The following is a 23,912-nucleotide window of genomic DNA, read 5'->3' as shown; positions in this document are numbered from 1 at the left end:
CCTGGGGCAGGGCGGGTGACAGCACTGAGCCTGTCCGCAGGAAGCCTGGAGAGCCGGCCAGGGCCGAGGCACTGAGCAGTCTGGGGAGGGCACAGGGATTGCCGGGGGTCACCGCGGGGCCTGTCCAGCCCTGGGCCCGACTCAGATACTGACCAGGACCCGCTGCTCCAGCAGCCTTCTCAGGAGCCGGGGAGAAGGCAACAGCCCACCATACCCCTCCGCCCAGCAACTTCCTCTGCCCAGCCCGCCCAACCTCGGTGTGGGCGGTGCCCCACGTACCTGCTAGCACCTCGTCGTCCGCCAGCTTGGCGTGGGGCATCTCCCCATGCGTGAAGACTTCCCACATGAGGACGCCGAAGGACCACACGTCTGACTTGGTGGAGAACTCGTCCTCCAGGACGGCTTCCGGGGGCATCCAGCGCAGAGGGATCCAGGCTTGGCGGAAGTGGTAGTACTCACTGCAAAGCGAGACGGGGATCAGGCCAGCCGGAGAGCGCCGCACCGGGGAGCCCGCGGCAGGCGGCCAGCGTCTGGCCTGACGTACCTGTTATACACGTCCTTGCTGAGGCTCAGGGCCGACACCTTGACCTGCCTCTGAGCGCTGATCAGGCAGTTCCGGGCAGCCAGGTCCTTGTGCACAAACCTGCTGTTGGAGAGATGCTCCATCCCCAGGGCCACCTGGCTGCAGACAGACACCTGCCACGAGAGACACATCAGTGCCAGGCACAGGGCATCGCAGCACGGCCCACCTCTGTGCTGGGCCAGATCGGGGCTGGTACCCAAGGGGGCAGGCTCCAGGGCCCATCCTGGGGAGGATAGGGGCCCTCAGCCGGGCAGATTGGCCCTTTTAGCCCATCAGGGGTCACCGATGCTCCCTCACTGACCTTGTGTTTGTTGCTGAGGGGCTGAGGCTTGAGCGTCTCATCTTTGCTCTTGGAGATCCTCAGGAATTGCTTCAGGTCCCCCTGGCAAGGCCGAAATCACCATGTCAGCACGGCTCAGGGCAGCAAGGGGCTGTGTCTGTCAGAGGCATGAGCTCACCGCCCGCTGGGCAGCCAGCAAGAGCTCCAGCAAGGGGGCCCTGGCACTGCCAGTGCCGGGGGAGCGAGGGCTCCGGAGAGACAGGCGTCCTCCCGGCCCCAGGTTTTAGACCAGCGCCCCCTTACACAGCTCTGTCCTCCCTCGCACAATGGGCAGCTGAGCCCCCAGGGCGGATCGGGGCTCCGCCCGTTCCCCGTTCCCCAGCCGGGCCTTGGCACTCGGAGAGCCTGGACCAGGGGGGCCTGGCAGCTTGGCACCAGCCCAGGGCCAGGGGACCAGTAACCACATGCCCTGCTACATGCTGGGGGGGAGCCCTGCCTGGATCCCCACAGGGCAAAGCTGGCAAAACAGCCTCTAGATAGAGGAGGGAGCGGAGGGCCTGGTCACAAACCCAGCCTCCCTCCTCTGGCCCCTGAGGGCCTTGCTCCTTCCTGGACGCTAGAGGGTCTCTCCCCACACGGCATCTCCCAGCCTGCATTCAGCCCCACCCCTGACCAGCAGGGCCCCTCCCTTACCAGATCCACGTACTCCAGGATCATGTAGTGCGGCTCTGCCTCACGGCACAGGCCCAGCAGCCGCCCCACGTTGGGGTGGGTCAGTTTGCCGAACATCTCCGCCTCGCGTCGGAAGTCCAGCTGCAGCTGCTCGTCTCTCGTCTGCAGGCTCTTCACCAGCACCAGCACCTCGCTCTCGTTGTCCTCCAGACCTTTCGCCTTGGCCAGGAAGACCTCCCCGAACTCGCCCTTCCCTGGAAGCAGAGGGCAGCAGGTCACCAGGAGGCGGGCCGCGTGCAGGGTCACCTCCGTGCAGCCCAAGCCCCCTGCCTTGCTGCAAACAGGAGAGCTGGAGCACAGAGAGGGGATGACTCACCCGAGTCGCCCAGCAGCTCAGGGGCAGAGCTGGGAAAGACCCCAGGTCCCGAGTCCCAGTTCAGCAACCTACCCACTAGGCCATGCTGCCGCCCTGGTTTCCTAAGCTAAGCTGGGGGAAGGCTGACCCAGCATTACTCTCGAAGCAGCCAGCAGGACAGCCGCCCCCAAAACGAGGGGGCTGAGGGACAGACACCATCCTGTACGGCACTTCTGAGAATGGCCCGTTCAGTGGGCGTGGGGAGCGGCAGCCACACAACAGGCCTGGAGCAAGGGGACAGGTGGCTGGTCCCAAGGGTGGGAGCTACCTGGCATGGGCTCAGCTGGCACTCATGTCTGTGGGGACACACCCTCCCTCTCCAGCACCCATTCGGCTGGGGGGAGCAGCGGGACACTCCCTTGCATCATTATCTAATTTCTGCTCAAAAGGAAGGAAACTCCCCCAGGAAGAAAATAGATCGGGGACCATCGTGCAAGGCAGCCACATGCACAACACTCCCAGCGTATCACTAGTCATTCACTCTATCCCGCCAGTGCGCACACAGCCCCGCTGCCGCCGTGTGGCCAGAGACAGGCGGCCAAGGTGTGAAGACCGAAGGCAGGTCACTGTGGGCAGCTAACCCCTCCATCCCAGCTGCCGCGGTTAGGCAGTCCCATCTGGAAGAGGGACCAGCCCTGGATGGCAGAGCCGAGAGCTTTGCCCAGCCTGGGGTTTTCACAAGCCCCGGTTCTGGGGTAAGCAGCTGGGGCAGTGGGGCCAGCAGGAGATGGGCATGCAGCGTACCTCCCCCGCTGGGGACAATGCGCTGCCACTTGTGCACACAGGGTATGGCTGGCGGGTTACAGCCGCACGCTTAGGGCAAGCGGCTAGGTTAGCGGTAAAGCTACGGTGACACGGCCAACGCCCCCCTTCCAACCGGCGTTCCTGTCTGCTGATACCCAGCAAAGGAGCAGCAGGGCGTTACCAAGGGCCCAGTCGGCTCTGCTCAAGAATGTTGTACAAGTGGGCATTCCTGGAGCCAGCGCTGCCAGGAGCTGGGGGTATCTCTGTGCCCATGGGTTAGGGGCGGGTGACAGTTCTCATCCCCAGTGTTCTGTCGGAGGGGGTCACGCTCTATGCATGCTGATGGGGCTGGTCTTTCTGTTCTGCACAAGGCCACACAGGGAGGTTTCCATTATGCTAGTGCTGAGGCTGATTGCAGGACACCAGAACATGGCACGAGGAAACAGCCCTTCAGGGTGACAGCCCCTGGGGACTGAGAGCCGTGCCCGTGTGACACAGCAGCCCACTGCTGCCAGCTGGCAAAGGGCTCACTAGTCTTTACAAGCAACTCCTGTCTCAGACCTGACAAACTCGCTACACCTGATGCACCGCTCCCAGGATATTGCTCCATGCAGGGTAGCATGTGAGGGCTCTGCTGGAAGCTTGTAACTTCTCGATACCCCCCACCAGTGCAGCTGTGTGCGCAGGGGAGATTTAATGCTTCATGCAAGGCGGGGCGCCTAGCTCCGCGGGGGGCAGCAGACGCTGCAAAAGACTGAACTTTGGGGGGCGAAATCTATCAGACAGGCCAGGATTGGGTTTCGATGTAACCGTTTGTGTCCACTGCTCACACTGGTTTCTAGTTGACTCTGTCCCTTCTGCAGTAAATCTCCTGTTTGGCTGTAACTGCACTGGAGGGCTGCGTGTCAAAGGTAAACCCCAGGAGCTGGGGTCCCCTGTCGCAGGAAGGGAGGAACTCGGATTTCTGTGGCTATCCCATGATTGGGGCTGGACACTGCAGGGGGACCCTGGGGAGAGACTCAGGGGACAGGGTGCATCTGCTGGCAGGCTGCAGGGCTGGTGCAGCCAGAGGAGAGTGCTTGAGTAGCAGCTGCCCAGGAGGTAACCCCCAGCTGGCACAGGCAGAGCACCCTCGGGCTGGGGGCAGGCAGCAGCCAGGTGGCTCCCAGCCCGGGAAGTGTCACGTCCTGGCTGAGCCTGGGTTCTGGACCTAGCTCCACTGCCCATACCCAGCGTCGTGATGCTCTGCAGATTGGCGCGGGGGAAGTGCATCTTGTCGGTGGTGCTGTGCCTCTTGCTGGCACCAGAGCTACTGCCCAGATTGGTCAAGGCCACTTCTTCCTGGATCTCGGCCGTGGTTTGCCCGTTTTGCAGCAGAGTGCCACCTGCGAGGAAAACGGGGGCCGTCACTTCCTGGCCTGGGCAGCCAGGATCTCGGGTCACTGCCCCAATCGGGCTCGGAGAGCGCTCTGCCCCTCCACACACTCAAACCCCCACAAGACTGACATCCCGTCAGGGCTCAGCAGCCCTCTGCGAGGCTAGAGAACATGGGCCTGGGAGCCTGACACCACCTCACCAGGCTCCTTACAGCCTGCAGGCCGCTACTGGCTTCTCCAAGCCTGGTCCCTGGGAGACCTTCCGTTACCGCACCAACTGCACGGGGCTCTACCCATCACCAGAGGAACCGGCGCCTGAGTTCCCGGGCAGAGAGCGAGCTGGCCATGCCCAATGCAGCCCTCCAGCACATGCCCCCTGAAGGGAGCTCAGCACGCAGGCTGGGGGCGGGGGAGCAGGGAATGCCTTGGCATGGGGGTCAGTTCTCATGCTCCCCACTGCTAGGGAAAGCCACAGAGGGGGTGCTGCCTTGCCCTGCCCGTCAGAGGGCACTGCATCCACGCACTGCGGGGGACTCTCCCTGCTGCGGCCCAGCCGCTCGCTGGGTCACTGCACAACCTGCCACACGGCAACCCGGCCAGCCTCCGCTGGCACCTGCACTGCCAATGGCACCAGCACAGCCTGCTGGGAGAGCCTGGGACCCCAGCCCCACGCTCCTGCCTGGCGTAGAAAGGACTCCGCGCTGATGGAAACGGAGCCAGCCCCAGTCAGTCCCCAGCCCGCTCCCAACGCACTGGGGCTGCGTGGGAGACCTGTGCCAAGCCCCGGCAGGCTGCTAAGGCCTGACCGTTCAGACACTCCATCTCGGGCTCCTCGCCCTCCGGGTTCTTCTTCAGCCGCTTGGCCTTCCTCCGCTTCTTGCAGTAGAACATGAGGGCCAGCACAATGATGATGTAGGCGACGGCTGCCCCGACCGACAGCCCGATGGTCTGGATCATCTTATACGGTGTGTGGCTGTTGGGACCTTCATCCCCTTCCACAACAGGCTTGTCTGGGGGCAAGGGACACAGCGTGAGATGGCAGCACAACGCACAGCTCAACACGCGGCCTGGTTGGGAGGGACGCGGCCCCAGGGAGCCCCTGGCTGTGCGGGACGCAGTTCAGACGGTGTGTGTGTGCAGAGGAGCCCCTGGCTGGGCGGGATGTGGCCCCGGGGAGCCCCTGGCTGGGTGAGATGCAGCTCACAGGGTGCGTGCGTGCAGGGGAGCCCCTGGCTGGGCGGGACGTGGCCCCAAGGAGCCCCTAGCTGGGTGGGACGCAGCTCACAGGGTGAGCATGTGCAGGGGAGCCCCTGGCTGTGCGGCCGTGGCCCCAGGGAGTCCTGGCTGGGCGGGACACGGCTCAGAGGGTGTGTGCATGCAGGGGAGCCCCTGGCTGGGCAGGATGTGGCCCCAGGGAGCCCCTGGCTGGGCGGGATGCAGCTCAGAGTGAGCATGTGCAGGGGAGCCCCTGGCTGGGAGGGATGTGGCCCCGGTGAGCCCCTGGCTGGGAGGGATGAGGCTCAGAGGGTGTGTGTGTGCAGAGGAGCCCCTGGCTGGGCGGGACGTGGCCCCAGGGAGCCCCTGGCTGGGCAGGACGTGGTTCAGAGGGTGTGTGCATGCAGGGGAGCCCCTGGCTGGGCGGGATGTGGCCCCAGGGAGCCCCTGGCTGGGCAGGATGCAGCTCAGAGTGAGCATGTGCAGGGGAGCCCCTGGCTGGGAGGGATGTGGCCCCGGTGAGCCCCTGGCTGGGAGGGATGAGGCTCAGAGGGTGTGTGTGTGCAGAGGAGCCCCTGGCTGGGCGGGACGTGGCCCCAGGGAGCCCCTGGCTGGGCGGGACGTGGCTCAGAGGGTGTGCGTGTGCAGGGGAGCCCCTGGCAGGGCTGGACACTCTGTTGGGGGTGCTCTTTGCCCTGAGTGAGTCCAGACCCCAATACCTCAGCTGTGCTGCCACAGGGAGCCCGACTACCTGCTGCCACTGAAGCCCCAGTGGTCCAGCTCCAACCCCCACTTGGCTGTCTCCACATTGCCCTCACAGTGCCGTGTGCAGGAATGGTGACCTTCCAGGGCGGCAGAACGGTGCTACAGGAACAGGAGACCCTCCCTCGACGGCACAGAGGTGCCCGTGCAGAGAGGAGCCACCTGCCCTGCCTTCCCCAGCTGCTGTTCCCACTGGTGGCTGAGCTGCTCCTGCCCAAGTCCCCAAGGAGGGCTCGAGGGCGCCTCCTACCTACGACATAGAGGATGGCGTCACGGTGTTTGATGTTGCAGCTGTTGCCAGCAATACACGTGTACCTCCCGGAGTCGTCCGTAGTGACGTCGTAGATCACCAAGGAGCCGTTGGGCATGATCTGGATCCTGTGAACAACAGGCACCCCCCATAGCAGCGCTTAGGGGCTGTCCCGGGTGCTAGGTGCTGCGCAAACCCCAGACAAGGCCCTCCCAGGACACAGTATGTGAGGCCAGAGCAGAGGGGAGCGGCAGGTGTCGAGGGCCCGGGTTCTTGTTGGGTCTGTGCAGCCAGGGATGGCAGGGAGGGAGGCTGTGGGAATTCTTAGTCATGTTTTCTATGAACAATACCGTGTACCTCAAAATAGCTCCGCTACCCCCATATTCCTCCAGGGGCCTCCTGGCCTGCACGGAGCCAGCAGCCAGCTGGCCCTCTGCAAAGTGCTGCCCTCCAACACTGCATGACTGTGCAGAACACTTTCTGGCACACTCCCGGAACGCCTGTGTGGGCATCTGATCCAGCCGAACATCCGTCCGGGGCCTCAAATACGTCAGCACAGCAAGACCCCACCGGCACTGCCACTGCGACCGACGCCGCTGAGACAGGAGAGCGGTTCTCACTCCTGAGACGCATGCGCCTGCACACCCAGCGGGAGAGCACAGGGCCCAGCAAAGGGCATGAATGAGGTATGTGCTGGGTCCTGGGTCAGGCATGCAGGGTGCTGGCTGCCCCCCAGTCAGCGCTCTCTCCTCTGCCTTGGTTCCACCGCTCTGCTGCTGGTGAAAGGGGCCAGGAGGCAGAAAGTTTGAGCCCTGGCACCACTCCTCAAGCCTTAGCCCTGCTAGGGGCCTCGCTCTCCCTGCCCACCCTGCGCTCAGCCCCTTAGCCGCGGCTGCCGGTGACGCTGCCCTGTCAGACGTGGGCACCTGCCTCGAGGAACTGGACCAAAGCCTCATCTCCCCTCAGCCCTGTAACTAGACTGGTCCAGTTAAAGCAGTGCTGCATGAGAAGGGCTGTACCTACCCCGGAGAAGGCGCCTTTCTCTCAGTCTAGCTGTGCCCGTGCTAGGGCCTAACTACAGCTGGAGAACAGCACCTGGGAGCCAGCTCTACTGGTACCACCACAGAGCGCACAGCCGTCCTGAGCACCTAGCTCCTCACACTGTCCTGGGCTGGTCTCCCCCAGGGACTCCAATGGCCTCCCAGGCCTGCTGGGACCCCTCCCCACCAGGCGGTGGCCTTGCGAGGGAATGGACTCTGCTGCTTCCTGACATTGGTGCCAATGACTCCCCTGCTCCTGGCAAGAGGCCCCACTCCTGTGCTCCTCTGTGACTCAGCTGGTGAGCTCTGCTGGAGCAGGGTTCTCAATGGCCTGGGCCCAGGGTACCCCCTCCATACCTGGGCCTTGCCTTAAAGCTTCGGCTTCCGAAGGCAGGGGATTCCCAGTCACAGCTCTCACTCACAGAGCAGTGCAGGAAACCACCCAATGACCAATAACCCCCAGGGGACTGGTCTGGTCTCCAGGTCTGGGGCCTGGCCCAGGAGCATGGAAGGCTGGGGATGGTGCCCCCAGCTGGCCCTCTGACACAGCTCCAGGATGGGCCGGAGGCAACCAGCCCACATGCCACACATGCCCAAGGCAGGAGAGCTCAGGTTCCAGAGGGGGGCAGAGAGAGGGCTCCATACCTGGGTAAAAGCTTGCTGGGATCTAGAATCCTCTCCTTCCCCTTCCACTGGATGTGTGGCACTGGGTCGCCCTCGGCCTGGCACCGCAACACGGCTGTGTGCCCCTGGTACACCGTCGTGGGCTCTGGCTCCAGCTTAAAGGTGATGTAAACTGAACACAGAGGTCACAGCAGCTCAGCGCCGATGCATGTACTTCTCCTACTGCCGCCGCCCACCACCCACTGCCAGGTCTGCGCAGGCTCCCTGGACATCCCAGCTCTGGGGGGCGGCGGGGGGGAGGGAGGTCAGAGCAGGGCCCAGGCAAGGGGTCAGTGTGGGACAGGACAGCTCCCCGCAGGTGGCATTCCCCAGTGCCACAGGCTGCAGCGGGGAGCTGGCAGAGCCGTGGGCAGGAGAGGGAGCTGCACAAACAGCACTGGCTTTCGGGTTGAGTCGCGGACGAACAGACACCGCCAGCAGCTCAGCTGACTGGGAGGCCACAACCTGCAGCACCAGTAGGTGCGAAGGGCCCCTGGGGTTGGAAGCCTGAGGCCAGAGCATGTTTCCTTCCTCAGGACAGCTGTTTAGGGGTGGTGCCCAGGCAATGCCCCTCACCTCCCTGGAGCAGGGACCGAGCCGGGAGGCGTGCAGCACTCACCTGCCACCGTGAGCTGCACCGTGGCCCGGATCTCGCCCTGAGGGCTGTTGGAGGCGATGCACGTGTAGTTACCAGCGTCGCTCCGGCTCACCTTGTGGAAGTGCAGGGCGCCAGCGCTCAGGCTGACATGAGCCGGCAGGCTGCTCCCGTCTGGAGGGCAGGAACGAGGGGTTACGCTGCAGCCAGGAGGCTTTGGGCACTGTGGGTAGCCTGGGCTCCCCCTCGCTGCAGTGCTGGCAAAGCAGGGCACGTGTGCCCAGAGGGGCACCGAGCTACCCGGCCAGGCCAGAGGCCTTAGGCCAGAATGATCCCTAGTGCTGAGCCAAGCCACCCCCATGCCAGGAAGCCCAGCCCCAGGCAGTCCGGAAACATACCACGTCCCCACCCCTCACCTGTTTTGACCCACCGGATGGTGGGCTTCTCGCGGCCAGTGGCTGAGCAGGACACGGTGACCTCCTTGTCGAATTCCATGCACTGCAGGGGCTGCGGGGGGGGCGTGAACTTCAGCTTCTCTGGAACAAACACAGACGGGGCAGTCAGGCCAGAGACCCCTGAGTGTAACTGACCCCACTGCCTACCCGTGCGGGCACTGGGAGCCGTGCCTGGATACCCGTGCTAGGAGCTGGAGGACTGTGCCTGGAGACCCGAGCTGGCACCAGGGTCCGTGTCTGGATACCCGTGCTGGCACCGGGAGCCGTGCCTGGATATCCATGCCAGGAGCTGGGAGGCCGTGCCTGGAGACCCGAGCTGGCATGAGGGGCCATGCCTGGAGACCGCGCCAGGAGCACGGGGAGGCTGTGCCTGGAGACCCATGCCAGGAGCTGGGGACTGTGCCTGGAGACCAGCGCTGGCACTGGGGGCACTATTGCACACACAGGTGGGGAGCAGGGGCCCTGGCTGGAGACCCAGCCCTGCTGCACACGCACACGGGGAGCGGGGGCCCCAGCTGGAGACCCGGCCCTGCTGCACACGCACACAGGGAGCGGGGGCCCCAGCTGGAGATCCGGCCCTGCTGCACACGCACACGGGGAGCAGGGGCCCCAGCTGGAGACCCGGCCCTGCTGCACACGCACATGGGAGCAGGGCTCACGCTGGAAGAGCCAAGGAGCCACAGAGGGAGAGGCCTGAGGCTCAGAGCCCAGAGCAGCCGGTGTCCCAGCCCAGGGGTGCGGTGCCTGCCCAAGCAGTGGGAGCAGGGGCAGGGGGGATCCCCGCGGCAGCATGCAGCCACCCAGCCTACCCAGGACGTGCACACGAGCATATCCCTCGATGCTGCCCGCCGGGGTGCTGCTCACACACTTATACACCGTCCCGTCGTACACCTCCACGTTGTTTATGCGCAGCGTCCCATTCTCCGAGATCTCAAAGCGCGAGTCCTGCCCAGCCAGAACAGAGGCATCAGTCCTGCTGCCCTCTCCCACCCGCCCTGGCCCACAGACCCACTGCATGCACAGCCCGTGGCTGGCTCAGTGCGCTGAGCTCTGCCGCCTCCCCTGCCAGGGCTCAGGCTGGGACCTGGCCCACTGGAGCAGGCTGGGGGGCAGGGGGTAGGAGACATGCAGGGGGTCTTAGAACTGGGAAAGGCTCATGGATTGGAGCTGCCCTATGCAGCCAGGGCAGCAGGATGTGAGCCTGCTCCCTGGACCCACGCACAGCCCGGGGACAACAGGGATGAGCAGGTTCCAGGGCTGCCTGGCCAGAGGCAGAGCACGGGTGCTGGGAGCGTGGCCGGGCTGGCTGCGGGTTGATGCACCTCACTCACCTCAGAAATGGAGACACCATTGCGGTACCAGGTGACGGTGGGCTTCAGGGAGGCCTTGCTGAGGCAGTGGAGATAGCCCGGCTTCCCCTCCTCCAGCTGGCTGTCCCTGGGCATCTCCACCCACCTGGGCACCGCTGGGGAAGAGAGGACAACGTTACCTGGGTGCCCACCAGCAGCGCGGTGCTTGCCTTAGACACACCAGGACCCTGGCAGTGCCCCTGGTTGGCCTGGAGAGCTTGGGCACTGCACCACCCGCCTGCCCAACTCTGACTGCCGGTGACATGAAGTCCGGGGCAGCAGGAGCTCAGCACTGTAATGTGGGCATGGGGCAGGGGGCCTCTGGGAAAGGCCCTACCTCCTCCCAGAGCCACAAGGACACCCGGGCACTGCCCCTGGGCTGGGGAGACCTGCCAGAGGCCACCCCAAAGAGAGCCAAGAGAGTCTCCTCCCTGCTGCGCCTGGGGCTGTCTGCTGGGCGAGGGTCTGCGATGCAGCCTGCACTCGCTTAGCCTTTGCTCCACAGTCAGTCACAGGGGGCATTGCCCATCTGCCATCTCAACCCACCAGCCCTGGCCAGCACCCGCTGCCCAGCACCCCACAGCCCATCCCCAGCACCCCCTGCCCAGCACCTCACACCCACTGCCCCCTGCCCAGCACCCCACAGCCCATCCCCAGCACCCCACACCCACTACCCCGTGTCCAGCACCCCACACCCCAACCCAAGCACCCCTGCCCAGCACCCCACAGCCCATCCCCAACACCCCCTGCCCAGCACCGCACACCTATCGCCCCCTGCCCAGCACCCCACAGCCCATCCCCAAGCACCCCCTGCCCAGCACCCCACCCCAAGCACCCCCTGCCCAGCACCCCACACCCACCGCCCCCTGCCCAGCACCCAGCAGAAGACACTTACTGGCTACGGTGACGCTAAGGTCTTGCTTCTTCTCCCCGGCCTTGTTTGCCGCGTGGCAGGTGTAAGTGCCAGCATCGCTCCCAGTAACGCTGGTGAAGACCAGCTCCTCGGCCTCCTGGCGCACCCTGCCGCTAGTGGGTATCGGGACGCCGTTCCTCTCCCACCAGACACGGGGCTGGGGCACGCCGCGGGGGGCTGGGCAGGCCACGCGCTGCTCCTGGCTCGCTATGAAAACCTTCGGGGAGAACGGCGCCATGTCCTCGATCTCTGAGAGAAACCGGGGGAGACATGACTTACCCCCAGCTTTGCGCCGAGGTCCTGTGCCTTGGAGCAGAGCAGAGCTCCTGCCCCTGGCTGGGCAGTGGGACAGGACTGCTCTGCCATGGCCGTGCAGCCCTGGAGAAAGAACGGCTCATCCCCAACCACACCACAGAGGCAGCGCCGCGCCCGCCTAGTTCAGAGCACATCCAGAGCTGCACGAGCACCCAGCCAGCCACGCGGGGCCTTACCTGCCAGCCGCAGACTTGCCTCCAGGACGGTGGGTTTCCCTCTCTGCCCGTGGCCAATGCACCTGTAGATCCCTGTGCTGCGCGCTCTCACCTGGGTTATCAGCAACGAGCCATTGGCAAACACCGTGACCCTGCACGAAGGGAGTGAGGGGCTGAGACAAGAGGGACAGACGTGCAAAGCAGCAGCACGGCCCTGTCTAAGCAATATACTCCGTGGTCACACGCTCCCTCCCTGCATCCCCTCTCCTGGGCACTGGAAGATGAGACACAGGGGGTCGGGGGCAGGCTCTCTTCCCCACCCGGGACAGGGGACCGGGGGCAGCCCTGGCTGCCCATCTCAGAAGGGCCCGAGGTGACTCTCAGGCCCTAGGCTGCATGTTGTGCAGGAGACTCTCTGACGAGGAATTCCGGGGGAGGTGGTCCTGGACGCACAGGCCTGCGAGGGGATCCTGAGGCAGTCTGCTGCTGGCGGTGTGTGCATCCATCCTGAGAGGTGCAGAGCAGGGCCCCGTTTCGGGACGGCGCATGGCACTGGGGTTCCGGGGGTTGGCACGGGGATGGAATCTCCATCCTTAGAGGTTTTTAAGGTCAGGCTTGACAAAGCCCTGGCTGAGATGATTTAGTTGGGGACTGGTCCTGCTTTGAGCAGGGGGTTGGACTAGATACCCCCTGAGGTCCCTTCCAACCCTGCTAGTCTATGATTCTCTGATGAAGGGAGAGCGCACTTCTAGAGAGTAACTGACCTTCAAGCTACTCGATCCCTTGTGGCCACATTCAGCACCACCCAGCGAGGAAACCTGCTGTGTCCAAGCCCCCCCATGCTGCTTTAGCCCTCCCTGTGCTGCTGGCTTCTCTGCCCTTCCTAGTCCCTGGGCTCCAGCGAGCTGGTGGTGTCACAGCTGGGATCTGCTCCTGAGAGCCATGGGGCCAGACTGTCTGTAGACAGCCCTGCCGCGGCTACACTCAGCTCCGTTCGGAAGCAGCGGGGGCAAGAACTGTCAGGTTTGTGAAATGCCAGCTGGGTGCACCCAGGCTGCAGAGATCGAGCCAGAGCTCTGCACAAATGGGAAACAACAGGGAATAAACTGAAACCCAACGAAAACCTCGCCCCACAGCAGCCGCTCCGCTGGGGCTGGGCTGGCTCCCTGCCCACAGTGCTGTGACCTGGCGCACAGGGTGGCAACTCTGCTCAGTTTTGGCCCGGCCACCCCGTTGGCATGACGGGGGCCAGCTGGGAGCACCAGAGCCTATAGGTATCTGCTAGTTGAGGCACAGGTATCCGCTAACGGCAGCAATGCAATGCGCCCACAAGCCTCAAGGCCAGGGCGACAACACCTGAACTCACAGAGGCTAGGGCTGAAGCGGCCCTCGCATAAGCAGTTGGCCAGGAGCAAGCCCGGATCGGGAGCTGGACTGAAATGCTGATCAGTAACCACAGGATACCAGCTGACAGCAGCTTTACTGCTCCTCAGGTCAGGAACATCAGCAGACGTCCTACCACCACAAGGCCACGGTCACTAACGTATATGCCATGAAGTTATGGGAGATGGGCACCCCCACGTTAGTGGGGGGCAGAAGTAAGGAAAAGGGGCTGAACCCCTACTGAATATGTGCTAGGCCCAGGGGCGCCAGCGCCCCACGCTGGGAAAGCTGTATCCCAGCCTGTGTGCCCTGGGAGACACCAGGGTAATGGTGAGGACAATGACTGACTGCAGATTTTCGTGTGGGGGATGGTGTGAGTACATGACCGCTCAGATAGTCACTCTGTATTCCCACCCCAGGGTGCGAGAGTTTGTGATTTTGCTACTGGTGTTAATAAAACTATTGCAAACTCAGAAGCTTTTTCCCAACCACACACATCGGGATTCCCAATTTAACAGCAATGCCCACACCACAGCCTGGTCTGGAGCCTAGAACCCACCAGACAGTGTTAATTTGCCAGCTGGAGATTCTTAAGCAATCAACAGGTCAGGCAACCCCAGCCCCGGCCTGTGGACCCAAAACACACAGAGCTGTCTGCATGTGCCCAGCAGAGGGTGCTCGAGACTCTCCAGTGCCATTCCTGGGCTTTGGAGGGCGGGTCAGGCTTGCTGCCAAGTGCTACAAATGGCTCCCTCCTACCCTCAGCTCCTCAGTCGGGATCCTGGTGCAGAGCAATGGCCAAGCACGAGTCTGCTCAGTCACCATTGTGCACGGCCAGTCTGGGGCCATGTCTACATCTAAAATTTTGCAGCGCTGGTTGTTACAGCTGTATTAGTACAGCTGTATAGGGCCAGCGCTGCAGAGTGGCCACACTTACAGCAACCAGCGCTGCAAGTGGTGTTAGATGTGGCCACACTGCAGCGCTGTTGGGCGGCTTCAAGGGAGGTTCGGGGAACGCGAGAGCAAACCGCGGCGAAGCTGGTCTCCTTTCCCGGTTTGCTCTCTCGTTCCCCGAACCCCGAGCAAGCAGGTCTCCTTCCCTGCGGTTTGCAGGGTGGTTCGGGGAACGCGAGAGCAAACCGCGGCGAAGCTGGTCTCCTTTCCCGGTTTGCTCTCGCGTTCCGGAACCACCCTGCAAACCGCAGGGAAGAAGACCTGCTTGTTCGGGGAACGCGAGAGCAAACCGCGGCGAAGCTGGTCTCCTTTCCCGGTTTGCTCTCGCGTTCCCGAACCACCCTGCAAACCGCAGGGAAGGAGACCTGCTTGCTCGGGGTTCGGGGAACGCGAGAGCAAACCGCGGCGAAGCTGGTCTCCTTTCCCGGTTTGCTCTCGCGTTCCCGAACCACCCTGCAAACCGCAGGGAAGGAGACCTGCTTGCTCGGGGTTCGGGGAACGCGAGAGCAAACCGGGGAAGGAGACCAGCTTGATTACCAGAGGCTTCCTCAGGTATGCTGGGATACCTGCTTATTCCACGGAGGTCAAGAAAAGCGCTGGTAAGTGTCTATATTTGATTACCAGCGCTGGATCACCAGCGCTGGATCCTCTACACCCGAGACAAAACGGGAGTACGGCCAGCGCTGGTGGTGCCCTGCAGATGTGTACACCTCCTAAGTTGCAGCGCTGTAACTCCCTCACCAGCGCTGCAACTTTCTGATGTAGACAAGCCCTGGGGCTGGCTGCCCATGTCCTCAGCTCCTGCATGAAGCGCTGAGATACCCCAGGCTACCAGGCGATTCCCTGCCCGGCTCTCAAGCTGCCCCATAACCCACACAACAGAAGAGAACCAGGCCAAGGGCCAGCAGCAACAGCCTGGGCCAGCTCAGGGGAGGGAGGGAACAGCAGGATCACGGTTCACAAGGCAGGTGCCCTAATGACAGGGCAGGGACGATAACAAGCCACCCTGAGGCCTAGCCTGGCCTGGCCTAACCACAAGTTAGCAGGAGTTTAACTACAGGGGTGTTTTTAAACCGATGTTGTTAAGGCCGTGCAAAGCGCAGTGCTGCCACTCCGACTGCAGGTGAAGAGTGGCTTGGGTCAAGCCAGCTTCAACCGATTCCTTCCTGACGTGAGCTAGCCAGAAATCAGACTGCTTTCCCTCATCCCGCGTCTTAACCGGAAAGACAAGCCCCCAGACTGCTGCTCCCCTTCCAAGCCCCTGGCAAGTGGCTGGCAGAGACCGAGCCTCATGGGAAGTGGGACCAACCCAGAATGAGCCTGGCCCCTGGACAGGCGCTGGGAAGGGAACTCAGTACGGGAAGCGGGATTGATCCCCTCACACGCGCAGAGCTCATGGCTCCTCCAGCCTTGCAGGTCTCAGGAGCACGCAATGAAATGGGAGACGGGTTTCCTTTCCTTCCCCCACCCCACCGCAGCTTCCCAAGGGGGCAGGGGACACTCACCGTGTCCTGTTGGTGATGGGAGAGCTGTCCTCGAAGACCCACTCCTGCGTGGGAGGAGGCACTGCCGTGAACTGGCAGTGGAACATGGCCTCTTCGTTCTTATTCACGATCAGGTCCTGCGGGATGACCACCGGGATAGGGAAGCTCTCGTCTGGGAGGGGAGACCGCAGGAACATTAGGGTGGCTGGGGTCCCGTCTCTCCCCCGAATGCCAGCTCATCTCCCACGAGACATGAGACACAGGGAGGGTTGGTCAGGGACTGGCGGGAATCCAGCACAGGGCAGGGCTGCAGCATCCAGAGAGCCTGCCAGGACAAGGAACCTCGTGCCTGCAGGTGTTTACACGCCTGTCCCGGCACAGGCCCTGCCTCCTGGAGAGGCTGCTGTGTCCTCGCGTCTGGCTTTCACAGGGTGGTTTTGGCCCCTGGCTCCCCTTTGGGAATGCTGACCAGTCTGGAAAGCACAGCCAGAGCCACAAGCGTCAGTCTGCTGCCACAGCCCAGCCCAGGCCAGCCCAGCCGCAAGCAGGGCCGGCAGAGCGGGGGAAGGCCCAGCCTGCCTTCCAAGCAGCCACGGAGAGGGGGCCTGTGTGACACGGCAGGGTCTGGCACCAAGCTGCTTGCTCCCTTCCCACATGGCAGAAATGTACCTTCACCCAACCTCCCTTCTGGGCATGCTGCCCTCTGCCAGCGACAGCCCCTGCGCCAGGTCCCGCCAAGACTCGGAACGGGAGGGCTGGCTAAGGCCTTGTCTGCACACACAAGGCGAGTCGCTTCACCTCGACTGGGAGGGGCACAGCAGTCCAGACCCTTGGGTGGATGCTGCTTTCACGCTGCTGGCACCGGTGAAAGGGGAATACACTGTCCTGGTCCTGGGCACCTTTATCCTGGTATAACTGTGGCTGTGCTGGGGCTGAATGGGTAGAACACAGCGGTACAACGGCCCCCGCTGACCGATACAGGCACTGTGTGCAGAGCAGGGCTAACAACCCACCAGCTACCTGCTGGGCTGCGCAGCGGGTAGTTACAACCATCCCTGCCTGTGCCTGCCCCGGGGACGAGGCGGGGTTAAAATGTGGCCACGCAGGGGTGATGCTTGCTCCTTTCTCTAGCTCAGGCAGGGCCCCTGGAAATGACAATTTCCCCTCCCTCCTGGGGGGAGGGAGGAAATCACACCAGCCTGACACTTCCCCAGCTGCGGCAGAACTGAGGTCATAGCCTCACTGATGTGCTGCAACATCAAAGAGAAGGCGGTTGGCACAGGCCTGAGCAGCCCCCTCCCAGGGCCCTGCTGCCTGGGTGGGTGGGTGGGGGCCCCTCACCAATGAGATTCAGTGTGAAGTTGTCGCTGCTGCACACCATGCCCACGGCGTTGCGAGCACAGCAGTAGTAGGCGCCGTTGTCTTCGGGGCTGGCGCTCTTCAGGGTTAGCGTCCGCTCCTTACTGCTGATCCAGTAGTTGCTACGGTCATCCAGCAGCTGGGTGCCATCCCGGAACCACTGGCCCGTTGGGCTAGGAGACAGACAGGCATGTCAGCGCGGCGGCCAGCAGTGGGCCAGAGAGCACATGCGCTGAGGAAGCAGCTGTGAAATGGCCCGCTCGGCTGATCCTTCGTTCCGCCCCACTGGGCTGGACAGGACACACGGACACACAGCTCGGGAAGCCATGACGCATGCAGCCGTCTCAATGACAAACAGACCCCGGTCAGCACACCAAGCAGCTCCAGGCCCACCCTTACTGTGCTCCCGCGGTGATTCCTGCCTCTCACCTTCCTCCTAGGCTTTGGTGGATCTTCACAGGAGAGACAGAGAGAGAGAGAGAGAGAGAGCAGGTGAAAGGCCAGGCAGAGCCCAGCCCGGACGCTGGCGAAGCGCGAGTGGCTCCTTACCGCGGATGGCCGTCAATGTGGCAGCGCAGCGTCATGGAGGCAGAGGGCTGGATCTCTGCCATGCTTGCTGGGTGCTTCAGGACAACGCCGCCCGTTTCGAGCCCTGCAGAAGGAAAGGGAGTTCCAGCACCCCCTGCTCCGAGCAGTGTGCACACCCCACACCATCCTGCCTGCACCCCACCGCTGCCATGGCACTAGCTCAGAGCATGCCAGCCCTCCCACACTGCTGCTGCCCCCTGTCAGCGACAGCACTGCCCCAGGTACCCATCCCAGGCTGCTCGTGGGCCCCAGAGCGCTCGAGCTGGTTCTTGGAGCTCTGGGCTTGGTCCAGCTGCTCCGCTCCCCCAGCCAGCGCAGGGCAGCACTGGTCCCACGCAGTTCTTGGCTGATCCCAGCCGGTCCTGGGCCTCTCCACACCCCCCAACCTCCAGCGCTCACATCAGGAGCATCTCCAGCCGTGGCCTGCAGCACGCGGGGGCTCTGTGCCACTGGGGGGGCAACAGCAGGGAGTAGAGCATTTGCAGAGATCCATGAAGGGCCTTTAAAGCAGGCAACGGAGCAGATCAAAAGCAGGCAGACATGAAAGCCAAGGTCACAAGCCTGGCCTGGGCCGTGCTGGGAACATGGGGGAGGGTCAGCCGCACCCAGAGAGCTCAGCCAAACCACAAGGGTCGCCCAGCTCATCACAGACCCAGTAGAATTGGAAACAGTGAAGAGAAGGGCAACAGAAATCTTCAGGGGAATGGAGCAGCTTCCGTCTGAGGACAGATGAAAGAGCCTGGGCTGTCTCAGCTTGGAAAAGAGAGGACTAAGGGGGATATGCTAGAGAGCTATAAACTCACAACCAGTGTGCAGAAAGGGACTAGGGACATGTCATTTACCTCGTCCCATCACACAAGAACCAGGAGTCAACCAATGAAATTAACAGACAGTAGGTTTAAAACAAACAGAAGGAAGTTCTTCACCCAATGCACAGTCAACCTGTGGAACTCACTGCCAGGGGATGTTGTGAAGGCCAGAAGTATAACTAGGTTCATAAAGGAATTCGATAAGGGCCAGCTAGACCATTAGGCTGACCTAGCATGGCCGTTACGTCTCTCTAGTGCTGAAGGGGAGTGCCGTACAGGAGAAGGGCTGAGACCTGTGCTCAGCGTCAGCCAAGGGGACAGAAGTCCAGCAGAGCCTGGACCAAACACCGGTTAGGAGAATCAGCAAAAGATGGAGACAAGTGGCCCACGACAGACAGACTGTTGGAGGTAAAGGAGTGGGGCTAAGACTGGTGGCGCTCAGGGCCACTGGCCAGCATCAGATTAGCCCAGACGCTGCACAGACTCCAGCTCGCAGCTCTCCATGCCGGCATCCCTGTGGCAGTGCTGCCGGACTGGGGCCCAGCTCCCCACTGAGCAGGCATTGGGGGCAGCACCATCGGCCTGGCCTTGCATGATGACAGGGGGTCGCTTTTCCAGTAGCCATGTCTGAAGGCTTGTGCCCAGTGTGGTGGAGGGAAGGCGGAGAGCAGGAGAAAGGTAACTCCCAGGGGAAGGACCTATCACAGCTCCCGGCCCATTCCCTGGGTGGTGGGCACCGCAGATCCCTGCCTAGGCTTTGGCCCAGTTTGGCAGCTCCCACCCACTCCCACTCACAGTCTGGCACAGCCCTCAGCTAGAAATCCCTCCTCCTAACCCAGTCAGTCCCTCTGCTCCCACTTACCCCCTGAGGAGTTAAGACGGGCCCAACAGGACATCTGCTGGGTCCTGCAGGAACCGCTCTGTGTGCGGCCCAGCTCCTCACTCAATGTGACGGCTCCACCCTGGCCCCCACCCACACCCAGTCATACCCTGGCCACCCGCATCCCACCCCACCACACCCCCGCCCCACCCCATCGCAGCCACACCCTGTCATACTCTGGTTACCCCCACCCCACCCCATCCACACCCCATCGCAGCCACACCCTGTCATACTCTGGTTACCCCCACCCCACCCCATCCACACCCCATCGCAGCCACATCCTGTCATACTCTGGTTACCCCCACCCCACCCCATCCACACCCCATCGCAGCCACACCCTGTCATACTCTGGTTACCCCCACCCCACCCCATCCACACCCCATCGCAGCCACATCCTGTCATACTCTGGCCACCCCCACCCCACCCCATCGCAGCCACACTCTGTCATACTCTGGTCACCCCCACCCCACCCCACCCTATCCACACCCCCGCCCCACCCCATCGCAGCCACATCCTGTCATACTCTGGTTACCCCCACCCCACCCCCGCCCCACCCCACGCCACCGCATCACATCCACATCCTGTCATACTCTGGCCACCCCCACCCCTGCCCCACCCCATCCCACCCAACCCCATCCCGTCATACTCTGGCCACCCCCACCCCACCTCATCTATATCCCTGCCCCACCCTGGCCACCCCCGCCCTACACCATCGCAGCCACATCCTGTCATATTCTGGTTACCTCTACCCTACCCCATCCACACCCCTGCCCCACCCTGGCCACCCCCACCACGCCCCCTCATATCCACATCCTGTCATAATCTGGCCACCTCCACCTCACCTCATCCACACCCCCGCTCCACCCCATCGCATCCATATCCTGTCATACTCTGGCCACCCCCACCCCACCTCATCCACACCCCAGCCCAATCCCATCATATACTGGCCACCCTCACCTCTGACCCACCCCGGCCACCCCCACCCCCAGCCACCCACAACCCACACCCGTGCCCCACCCCGGCCACCCCCACCCCACCGCCCAACCTATTCCACCCCGGCCACACCCCGTGATAACCTGGCCACCCCTACCCCTGCTCCACCCCGTCATACCCTGGCCACCACCGCCCCATCTCATCCACACCCCTGCTCCACGCCATCCCCACCCCACCCACTCCCCTGCCCCACCCTGTCATACCCTGGCCACATCTCTGAGGATTCACTGGGACACTACAGTTTCTAGGTGGGAACTGCCATGTGCCTCTGTGTGGGGCAGGGGGGCGGTTGTGTGACTGGGCCAGGCCTGGAGCCCAGAGGCCGTGGTGTGTTCCCCTCCACAGCATACATCGAAGGAAGGAGCCAGGCCGGTAGCTGACTATGGGAAAGTGGACACTAGCTGAGGGGATGCCCTGGCAAGGAAAAGGCAGCAGGAGGGAGGGCTGTACCCACTGCCATGTGCCCACCCTGGGGTCTGGGTCAGGAGGAGAGGCTTGGGGCAGGCTCGCTGGCCCTGCTCTCGTACTCACACTTGATGTTGAAAGATGCATTCGCCGTTCGGGCCTCCTCTCCCGTGACCGTGCTCCTGGCCACGCACTGGAAGCTCCCGGCGTCCTGCTGCCGATCCACGGCAGTGAACTGCAGGTTGCTGCCCTCCTGGAAGCGGCGCTCGGTGTCCTGGACGGAAAGCCCATTGTGCAGCCACTCGAACTCCACGCCGCTCGGCTCCTCCACCTCACAGCGCAGGATGGCGCTGCGGCCATGCAAGGCGTCCTGAGAGGACGGCTCCTTGGTGAAGAGGATCCGCGCCCGAGTGCCCACGGCTGAAAGGAAGGCAGGAAAGGAGGTCACCTGTGGGGCCAGGGGTACCCGGGGGAAGGGGTTCAGCTCAGACATCAAATGGGGCAAGAGCAGCCCCCTGCTGGAAGCGTATGGGGGAAGGGGTCAGACTCTCAGCTCTCGGGCAGGGGAAGACAGCGTGAACCGGGCTCCAGCAGGCCGTGGGGAGCTGCAGGCCATGCCTGGGTTGGGGGCAGCCCAGCTCCGGTGCTGCAGAGCCATAGCATAGACATTTCCATGGAAGGGGTTTGTCTGCGGCTGCAGTTGAGACAGAGATAGCTTTTGGTGGGAGAATTCTGCCGCTGTCCTACCTGCATCCACACCAGGGTCTAGGTCAGCAGAACTTTTCACACCTAGCTCGGGCGATGTGAATTCAAGTGTCGACCCGGTCAGTGCGCGTGCATGGGACTCCAGTGCCCCTCGGTGACAGGACGCCCCCCTGCCATCACACCCGCACACCACTGCAACCATCTTTGTACAAATACGCTGAGGGAGCTAATACCTCGCTGAGCAAGAATGTCGCGGGGACAGGGCTGGCGGAACATTGTGTAAAGCTCTGAGCATTAGCTGAACTCATGACTGAAGGGCGTTTGCCAGGCAAGTCTGGGGAGGGGCTAGATCCGCTCTCCAAAGACAAGTTGTCGCCCCAGCCAGGCAGCTGCCGTCACTGCTGCTGGGCCATCGCCTACCAAGGGGCCATTCTGGGGCAAGGATGGGGCGGGAACAAATGGATCTGATCTTAGCAAACAGCAGCATGGAACCCCCACCCCCACTCCCACTTCCTTGTCTCCTGGCTCTCAGGGGGGAAAGACCTTTATCAAGGGGTCACCCTCAAGACAATGCATTTCAAAGGGGGGCTGAACTCTAAAAATGAGGGGGCAACCCCCCCAGTTCTCTCTCCCGTTCACCCAAGACCAGGAAAGAAACGGCCATGGGGCTTTGCGGGCAGACCCTGGCAGGAGGGTTTGGTCAGCAGCATTACTGGACACGTGCTCAGGGACTTCAGCTCGAGCCAGGCCCAGCTTGGGAAGTTCAGCCTCGGGAATCGATTTATCTTTATTGCTCTTGGAACCATTTCTGACTTTAGTGCCTCTTTCCTTGTACCCCCTGAACAGCTCTCGCCTTGCAATTAAATACACTTGTTTTATTCGTCAATTCGTGTTGTGAACTGGGCAGGTAATTCCAGCTGAGGTACAGACTGCTGTGCACCGATCCCCTGAGAGGGGCAACAGACCCAACACAGCTGGGCTGTCCAGGAGAGGACTGGACACACAGAACACACGTATTTGGGGGGCATCTGGGAGTGGGCTGGGGTTGCCCTGGGAGCAGTAACGCCAGGCTGGCAGGAGCCAGAGCGCAGCTGGTGTTTGGGGTCAGAGCTGCTGGAGCTCTGTGGCTGTACACAGACACCCAGGGTGTGACCAGGGCAGGTGGGTGACAGCCTCTCCTCGCTCTGGATTGCACCCCGCAACGTCACAGCGCCTTGCACACCCCGGGTGACATAACTGGGGCGATGTATGTTTGAAGTGTAGACCAGGTCGGTGTGTGTGCATGTGGGGGGAGGAGGCTCGAGCCCTTTCCCTTGTGCCCCACCCTTGTCCCTGCCCATCCCGGGGGCGGGGGGGCGAGCAGAGGCCTTGCCCAGACAGCAATGAAAGCAGGCGACAGTGAAACGGCTGCAGCCCAGGAGAAGGCCAGGGCCTGTGCATGACAGACCCTGGGAACGCAGCCTGCTTCTTTCACTACAAACCCCGCTTCAGAGCACTCTGACCCACAGCGCCCTGGAGAGGGCTGCCATACTTGAGGGGCAGCAGGACAGGGAGCGGGTGCTCCCACTCCAGGCCAGGGGCTCCCCACAACTCCAGGCCACATTCCCAGGCACCCCCTCGCCTGGATGCTCGGCCGTAAGCTGCAAGCTGCCCTGTCGACAGCAGGGGCCCCCGCGCTAGCTCGGGCCAGGCCAGAACATGCCCTTTCAGCCCAGAGAAGAGAACGCCGGAGTGAAAATCAGGCTTGAGCAGTGTCCCAGGCAGCACCAGGACACAGCTCACTGCTCTTCCCCGTCAGGGTCCGGCTCTGCAGGATACACAGCGCTGAGGCTGGGGAACACACTGCAGGGCACATACACCTCTGCAGCTTCAGCCCCGAGTGCTGACAGGCCTGACCGGCGGGGAACCCTCATGGCCAGAAGGACACGAACACCCAGGGCCTAGTGGAACACGGAGGTTGAACAGGGCTGCGCTTTTAACCCTACAGGCACCCCAGGTCTCTGATCCCGCAACGCTCTGGTGCTGGGAACTGCTGTGATGGGAACCCCGGGGACAGGCAGCCCGGTGCAAAGTGAGATCCACACCCACACCCGAGCCAGCCACATGCTTTCAGAACCCAACACTACAGACGTCCATGTGCCCCCAGGGACCACTGCACCGTGATCTAGTCCGGCCCATCAAGGGTTAACCACTGTCTGATGACGAGACGCCCAGTTTCCATTTCCTTCGGAATTGGGACTTAGAGCAGTTTTGATTTTCTTCATCTGAAACCCCAGAGGGATCGTCTGGAGCCCAAACCCTCCCCGCAGCTCAGCCCCGGGCCGTCCTCCAGCGTACGCCCATGAACCGCACACGCCAGCAGGGAACACTCCCCTCTCTCAGGGGGAGATGGGCTGGGCTGCTGAGAGTCACAAAGGAACACCCAGCTCCGAGCCACATCGAGTGGAGGGTCAGAGTCCCTGAAGCCTGAAACTCCCCCGAAGGCACCTCGACTTCGAACCCACAATGGCCCCCTCTGCAAAGCTCTGTCTGGAGCCCTGCCCCAAGTGGGGTCCCGGGACTGTCCCTAC

The 23,912-nt window shown here is 62.8% G+C and overlaps 1 protein-coding gene across 2 annotated transcripts in view; it reads right to left on the bottom strand.

The window, feature by feature from the left end:
• PTK7 (protein tyrosine kinase 7 (inactive)) overlaps positions 1-23,912 on the bottom strand; it is a 100,619-nt gene that overhangs the window by 1,134 nt on the left and 75,573 nt on the right. For both annotated transcript variants that reach the window (XM_050951182.1, XM_050951181.1), the window contains exons 2-19: positions 20,764-21,057; positions 17,512-17,614; positions 16,945-17,135; positions 15,625-15,775; positions 11,804-11,934; positions 11,295-11,561; positions 10,382-10,515; positions 9,860-9,995; positions 9,012-9,131; positions 8,620-8,769; positions 7,983-8,133; positions 6,298-6,425; positions 4,877-5,080; positions 3,924-4,079; positions 1,557-1,789; positions 885-965; positions 545-696; positions 280-458 (exon numbers count right to left, since the gene is read on the bottom strand). In XM_050951182.1, coding sequence (XP_050807139.1) covers positions 280-458; positions 545-696; positions 885-965; positions 1,557-1,789; positions 3,924-4,079; positions 4,877-5,080; positions 6,298-6,425; positions 7,983-8,133; positions 8,620-8,769; positions 9,012-9,131; positions 9,860-9,995; positions 10,382-10,515; positions 11,295-11,561; positions 11,804-11,934; positions 15,625-15,775; positions 16,945-17,135; positions 17,512-17,614; positions 20,764-21,057 — 2,961 coding nt within the window. The remainder of the gene's footprint in view (positions 1-279; positions 459-544; positions 697-884; positions 966-1,556; positions 1,790-3,923; positions 4,080-4,876; positions 5,081-6,297; positions 6,426-7,982; positions 8,134-8,619; positions 8,770-9,011; positions 9,132-9,859; positions 9,996-10,381; positions 10,516-11,294; positions 11,562-11,803; positions 11,935-15,624; positions 15,776-16,944; positions 17,136-17,511; positions 17,615-20,763; positions 21,058-23,912) is intronic.

Source organism: Gopherus flavomarginatus, chromosome 4 (genome assembly GCF_025201925.1).
Source record: "Gopherus flavomarginatus isolate rGopFla2 chromosome 4, rGopFla2.mat.asm, whole genome shotgun sequence".
Taxonomy (NCBI): Eukaryota; Metazoa; Chordata; order Testudines; family Testudinidae; genus Gopherus; species Gopherus flavomarginatus.
This window is presented reverse-complemented; position numbering and strand designations above follow the sequence as displayed.